Source organism: Lonchura striata, chromosome 19 (genome assembly GCF_046129695.1).
Source record: "Lonchura striata isolate bLonStr1 chromosome 19, bLonStr1.mat, whole genome shotgun sequence".
NCBI lineage: Eukaryota > Metazoa > Chordata > Aves > Passeriformes > Estrildidae > Lonchura > Lonchura striata.
In genome coordinates, this window is record NC_134621.1 from 1,098,552 (window position 1) to 1,105,384 (window position 6,833).

Sequence of the window (6,833 nt, forward strand, 5' to 3'; positions counted from 1 at the left end):
GGGCACAGCGCTCACTGCGCGTTCCGAGGCTGGCACCGATCGGTGCCAGCCACTGCCCGGGGCACACCGGGGCCGCCGGAGCCCACGGCCGGCCCGCAGCAGCCGCAGCCGAGCGGGAGCACGAAGGTTATCCTGGGGAAAATAAAGGGCTCGTTTACTGCTCGTGTTGCTGTTTGATGCTATCTCGGCCCACGGGGTGTTTACAGCCCCCGGCCGGGCCCGGCGCGGAACCGGGGCAGGAAGGGGCGATGCGGGCGCGGAGCTGCTCCACCCTCGCTGTGTTTACCCCAAATAAACCCCGCGGCCGCGGGCCGGCCGCACCTTAAGAGCGCGGGCAGGTGCGGGGCAGAGCGGAGCCGCGGGGTGGCCGGGCTGGCCCATGCTGCGGGTGGGCTCAGCCGGCCCCGCTGCCCCATGGCCGAGCCGGCCGCGGGCGAGGACGCGGGCACCGGGCGAGGTGAGTGCGCCGGGCGGGTCAGAGGGGCTGGGCACAGCCCGGTGCCTGCCCCGAGCCCCGCGGCTCGTCCGGGGCGGGCAGAGCCGGAGCCTCCGTTCGGCGCCCGGGGCCGGGCACCGGCGGGGCTCGGGATGATGCTCCGCGGTACCCGGGCAGCGCCCTGAGAGAGCCGAGGTGAACTTGGGGCGCAGACAGCCCCCGACTCAGCGCCGGTGCTGTCTCAGGCTGGTTCCTGCGGCCAGGAGCCCCCGTGACCGTGCTGGGGTCGGGCTGTGTCCGGGACAGGAGCGGCTCCGGATGCAGCAGCTCCGGCCCTGAGCCCGGCCCGCTGCTCCTGCTGGGCTCGGGCAAGCGCCGAGCTGAGCAGGAGAGCGAGAGCCGGAGCTGTGCCACCACGGGCTGTCCCCGTGTCCCCTTGGCTCAGCAGAGCTCACCCGGGCGGGCTCGGCTCGTCCCGAGCTCCCGCAGCCCCGGGGAAACGCCGCTCCCGTCTCCCGGCGGAGCTCGGGCTCGGCTCTGCCAGCGCCGGGCTGGGGCTGCCCGAGCCCTGCCCCGGGGCTGGCAGCGTTCGGGGGGTGAAAAGCCCCTCGCGGTGTGAGCAGCAGCCCTGACACCCAGCTGGGACCTGGCCCCACACTTCTCGGGGCCCGGAGCTGATGGAGAGGGCAAAGCCTGAAACGCTTCCCTTTGCAGGGGAGAGCAAAGAAATCCAGGACGGACGTGGCTGTGAGGCTCAGAGCACCCCGAGCCAGGCTGGGGCGGCGAAAGGTGCTCAATAAACGCTCTTTGCCCTGCAGAGATGCTCGGCTCGGCCCCGGTCACCATCGTGGTCACGTCCAAGGCCGACACCTGGGACATCGACACCTCCTCGTGCCGGGGCCGCGGGCCCTTCGTGGACTGGGACAAGATGCCGGAGCCGCGGGGGCCGGCGCCGGTGCCGCGGGACGTGCTGGGCAGGCCCCCGAAGGAGCTGAAGCGGCTGGCGAGGGAAGGCTGCTGGGCCCGGAGCCACGCGGGCCGGGCCCGGCTCTACCCCCGGCTCATCCAGCGCGTCTCCTGCCGCCTCGTCACGCCCGACGCGCCGGCCTACCGCGACGTGGCCGGCCGGCTCTTCGGGAAGCGCAGCGTCAGCTCCCACCCGCTGCCCGAGTTCCTGGAGGGCTGCCCCGTGCCCACCTACTGCCTCAGCCCGCACGGGGTCACGGCCCTGAAGAAGATCCTGGTGTGCGTGGGCGCCCTGTTCCCCGACATCACGCACAGCCCCCTGCTGCCGGCGCTGGCCGCGCTGCTGCTGCACTACAGCGAGGACGAGGCCCAGTGCTTCGAGAGCCTCTCGCGCCTCATCGCCAGCAATGCGCCCCACGCCGCCTACATCGACCAGTCCTTCCTGGCCCACCAGGCCTCCTGCATGACCTTCGGGGACCTGGCCAGCAAGCACTGCCCGGCGGCCCACAAGCTCATCGCCGGCGCCGCCGACAACGTCCTCGAGGTCTACTCGGAGTGGCTGTCGTGGCTCTTTCCCGGGCTGCCCTTCGGCTACGCCGTGCGCGTGCTGGATGTGTTCCTGCTGGAGGGCCAGAAGGTGCTGTACCGCATCGCCCTGGCCCTGCTGAAGCAGTTCCGGCTCTCGGCGGCCCCGGCCGGGCTGCAGGGCTCCGACGTCAAGGCGGAGCTGCAGGCTTTCGTCAGGAACATCGCCGAGCACGTGTCTGCGGACAAACTCCTGGAGAGAGCCTTCGGCATCCGCCTCTTCTCCCGCAAGGAGATCTGGCTGCTCCACATGGCCAACAGGAAGGCCTTGGTGGAGAGGGGCATCACCGTGGTGCAGAGAAGGTGAGGAGAGCTCTGCACTCCCCAGCTCTGGGGCCGAGCTGCCACAATGTGAGTTCCTGTGGAGAGCCCCCGGGGGAGCTGCAGGAACCTCCCAGAGCTGTGGCTGGGCTGGGCCCTCGCAGCCCCTGGGGGACCCTGTCAGGGGACACGGCACAGCCAGACCAGGGACCCTGTCAGGGGACATGGCACAGCAGAGCTGGGGGACCCTCTGAGGGGCACGGCACAGCCAGACTGGGGACCCTGTCAGGGCACAGCCAGACCGGAGACCCTGTCAGGGCACAGCCAGACCGGGAACCCTTGTCAGGGCACAGCAGAGCCGGGGATGTTGGCACAGAGCTCACAGTGCAAAGGGCAGGGCAGAACCTGCTGCAGGGGCTGTGCCCCGAGAAGCAGAGGGACCCCAGCCCGGCCTGATGTCCCTCCCCTGGCAGGCCGTCCTTCCACCTGGCCGTGGACATGCAGAAGTTCAGCTCCAGCACTGTCACGGCGCAGGAGATGCGCCTCGTCTGGTCCTGGATCCCCGAGCGCTTCTCGCTCTTCCCCCCGCTGCTGCTCTTCTCCACCTCCGAGGACGGCTGCAGCCTGCAGAGGTGAGGCCTCACCTGCCCAGGGCTGGGCAGCTCAGGCGGGCAGGGAGACCTGGGCAGGGCTTGCTGCTGGAGAAAGGAGCAGCACAAGTGACCTGGGCCACCTCTGGGGCTGCTGGGGACCCTCCTGGGCTCGATTCGGGCTCCTGAGTGTGGCTTAGGGGAGAGGGCAGAGGCTGGCCCAGGTGGCACCAACACCTGGGCACTGCCCGGGGCACAGGGAGCCCCGTGGGTGTGCCAGGCAGGGATGTCCCCAAGTGCCACCCCGTGCCAGGCAGGCTGTGGGCAGCCAGGGACAGCAGCACAGCCTGCCCAGGGCTCCAGCTCCCCCCAAGCCTGCCCTTGTCCATCTCTGCAGGTTCTACACGTGCTGTGAAGGCTACGAACCCACGGTGCTGCTCATCAAAACCACCGAGGGGGAGGTGAGCGTTTCCCAGGCAGGGCTGGGCAAGGGGACAGCCTGGGGATCCCACGGGCACTTCTGGAGCACCCAGGGGCCGTGTGGCCCCTGTCCCGCCCCGCCCGGGTCTGTGCCAGCTCCCAGCACAGCACAAACTGCACCTCTGGCCGCCAGGACACAGCCCAGCCGGGGGTGCGGGGAAACAGGAGCAGAGGTGAGGGGAGAGAGGCCACGAGTGAGACTGACCCACCCCTGGGCTCCCTGTGCTCTCTCCCGAGGTGTGTGGGGCGTTTCTCTCCTCCGACTGGGCCGAGAGGAAGAAGAGCGGAGCCACCTCGGGCTTTTTTGGGACAGGAGAGTGCTTTGTGTTCACTGTAAGTCTCGGTTTGTGTCTGGGCGTGTCCTGCCAGGACCCGCTGTCCCTTCCTTGCCCAGGTGCAGCCCCGGCCGCAGCAGCGGCGCCTTGGCGGCGGTGCCGCGGGGCTCGGCAGGTCACGGCAGGTGTGTCCCGCTGCCAGGTGCGCCCCGAGGCAGAGAGGTACGAGTGGGTGCTCATCAAGAAGCCGGAGCTGGCCAAGGCCGTGCCGCGCCCCCGGCAGCGCTCGCCTTCCCCCGCTCCCGAATGCCTGCCCGGCTCGTCCCGGGACAGCCGCAGCCCCAGGCACCTGGCCGTGCCCTCGCCGCAGAGGAGAGGCCGCCTGTCCCCGTTCCTGGCCACCAGGCACTTCCTGCTGCCCTCCGAAACCGCGTCCATGTTCATGTCCGGCTCCCGGGACGGCATCGTTATCGGTAAGGGGGAATCGATATCGGCAAGGGGGATCGATATCAGCAAGGGGGGGGGGGGGGGGTCAGTATCGGTCAGTATCGGCAAGGGGGGTCGGTATCGGTAAGGGGGGTCGATACCAGTCAAAGGGGTCGATATCTATAAGGGAGGATCGCTATCAGTAAGGGGGGATCCCTATGGATAAGGGGGGGGGGGGGTTCCCTGTCGGTGAGGGGGGATTGATATCAATAAAAGGGCTCTATATCGATAAGAGGGGATCGATATTGATGAGGGGGATCCCTGCCGGCTCCCCGCAGCTCCACCCGGGGATCGCGTTCAGATCCGGGCAGCCAGGCCAGCTCCCCTTCCCGCAGCCCGGGAGCTGCTCCCCAGCCCCGGGAGCTGCTCCCAAGCCCCGGGGGACCCCCAAAGCCCCGGGGAGCCCCCCAGCCCCGGGGAGCCCCCCAGCCCCGGGGAGCCCCAAAGCCCCGGGGAGCCCCCCAGCCCCGGGGAGCCCCCCAGCCCCGGGGAGCCCCCCAGCCCCGGGGAGCCCCAAAGCCCCGGGAGACCCCCAGCCCGGCCGGGCTCGCTCCGGGGCTGGGGCCGCGGCAGCCGCGCCGAGCCGAGCCGAGCCGAGCCCGCTCCGCAGGTGGAGGCGGAGGCCAGGCGCTGGCCCTGGACGCCAGCCTGCTCCGGGGGCGCACGGAGCGCTGCGAGACCTTCGACAACGCCCCGCTCTGCCGGGAGAACTTCCAGGTGCAGCTCTTGGAGGCGTGGGGCTTCCAGAGCGCGTAGATACCGCGGGGACACCCCCGTGTGCCACCCGCGGGCACGGGGACCCCTCCCCGCGCCGGCCACCCCGGCCGGGCGGGGGTAAAGCCTCCAGCTCCTCAGCTGGCATCCCGAGCCCTGAGGAGGCGATGCCAGGCACGGGGAGAAACAGCAGCGGGTTTGCCCAGAGAGGGGATGGGCACTACCTGGGGGCTGTGCCATCCACAGCAGGTGCACTGGGTGGAGCCGAGGGCACTCAGGCTGTTGTAAATGCAGGCGAACCCAATGGGAAGAAATGACAATGTTTGACTCAATTCAGAAGGCTGAATGATTTCTTTATTATAACTGTGCTAAAATACATCAATATACTATACAAAAGGAGGATACTAAAACTACATACTACTTTCTCTAACTCTAAAACAACTCATGACCCTCTCTGAGAGTCCAGCCCCAGGTGGGTTGGATTGGCCATCAGCTCAAACAATCCTCACCAGAATCCAACCAAGCACTCACCCCAGGGAAACAATTCTCCAAACACATTCCACATAGGAAAACAAGGACCAGAAATAGGAATTGTTTGCTCTTTCATTTCTCTCTGTGCACCTCTATGAAAAACCCTGAGAGAGAGAGAAATGTGCTTGCCACACTCAGACCCTTCCCAAGGCCTCCCGTGCTGATCCTCGTGGGAATTCCCTGCCAGCCACCAATTCCCACTCGGGTTTCTGCAGAGCTGCTGCTCTCACCCAGCCCGGCGGGGGCTCCCCGGGGAGGGAAGCCCTGGCAGCAGCTCGGGTGGGAAAGTGGGTGCAGAGCTGCCAGGCTCAGCCCAGGAGCACCGCCCGCAGCTGCGGAGCCCTGGGCTGGCTGCTGCTCCTGCAGTGCCCACACAGCAGAGCTGCTCCCGGGGCTCTGCTGGACTCCAGGCCACAGCCAGGGCAGAGCCTGAACATCGGGGTGGTCCCTGATGGGGCAGGAGCAGAGCTCAGGGCTCACACCATGGCTCAGCTGTGCCCACTGCTCCCCTCGCTGGGAGGAAGGCTCTCCTGAGGAGCCAGAGGCACTGCAAGGAGCTTGGCACAGCCCTGTTCCCAGGCTGAGGAGCAGGGATGGGCACCGGGGCCCAGCAATGCAGCACAAACCTCCCCAGTCCAGCACAAAACTCGCCAATCTAGCACAAAACTCCCAAATCCAGCACAAAACCCCCCAATCCAGCACAAACCTCCCCAGTCCAGCACAAAACTCGCCAATCCAGCACAAAACCCCCAAACCAACACAAACCTCCCCAGTCCAGCACAAAACTCCCCAATTCAGCACAAAACTCCCCAGTCCAGCACAAAACCCCCCAATCCAGCACAAAACCCCCCAATCCAGCACAAAACTCCCCAATCCAGCACAAAACCCCCCAATCCAGCACAAAACTCCCCAATCCAGCACAAAACTCCCCAATCCAGCGCAAACCCCCCCAATCCAGCCCCCAAACCCGCTGAATGTCTCAAGCAGCCTTGCAAAGCTGGCCAGGGAAGAAAGGAAAGGACTCGGGGAGCTGTCACTGCTTAGAAACTCTGCTCCCTTCTTTCCTCATCTGCCAGAACTCTTGCAGTAAATCAGGGAATGTCCCAGCACGGCACTCCGGCTGCCAGCCCGAGGCGCTCCACTTGTGCTTTTGTCTCCGTTCCTGCTCTCCTCTTTGCTCCCCGTGGCCTTTGCCGGGAAGTTTTGGGTACGGATTTTGTCAGGAGTGCGTCAGCAGCGCTCTCCCAGAGCCCCGTTCCGGGCTGGGATGGATTGCAGGCGGAGGCTGGGAGATGCAGGTGGGTGCTGAGTGCTCTGCCTCTGACGTGGCATTTCCAGGAACAGCGGCGGAATTGTCCCGTTTTGGCTGCAATTCCCGTGGCTTTTTCACCTCTTGTGGTTTTGGGGCGTTTGGGAATCCTCCAGGCCGCCGTGGTGGTGCCAGCCCCGGGGCAGGGCGAGGGGCTCTGCTCCCAGTGCCAGCAGTGCTGCTCCGAGGATGGGTGCCAG

At 67.0% G+C, this 6,833-nt stretch overlaps 1 protein-coding gene across 1 annotated transcript; it reads left to right on the plus strand.

Annotated features, from left to right (window-relative positions):
- The first annotated feature begins 414 nt into the window (after positions 1–414).
- LOC110475147 (TBC1 domain family member 24) lies at positions 415–4,835 on the plus strand. Its single transcript, XM_021539063.2, has 7 exons — positions 415–457; positions 1,255–2,290; positions 2,722–2,880; positions 3,236–3,299; positions 3,556–3,651; positions 3,796–4,066; positions 4,690–4,835. The coding sequence occupies exons 1-7, from the start codon at positions 415–417 to the stop codon at positions 4,833–4,835; spliced, it is 1,815 nt and encodes a 604-aa protein (XP_021394738.2).
- The last annotated feature ends 1,998 nt before the right edge of the window (positions 4,836–6,833 follow it).

What these genes read in the sequence shown, in the direction of transcription:
- LOC110475147 (XM_021539063.2), top strand. Translation starts at nt 415, where the DNA reads ATGGCCGAGCCGGCCGCGGGCGAGGACGCGGGCACCGGGCGAG. An exon ending in GGACGCGGGCACCGGGCGAG is followed by an intron (nt 458 to 1,254) that starts GTGAGTGCGCCG and finishes TTTGCCCTGCAG; the next exon opens with AGATGCTCGGCTCGGCCCCG. An exon ending in CCGGGACGGCATCGTTATCG is followed by an intron (nt 4,067 to 4,689) that starts GTAAGGGGGAAT and finishes CCCGCTCCGCAG; the next exon opens with GTGGAGGCGGAGGCCAGGCG.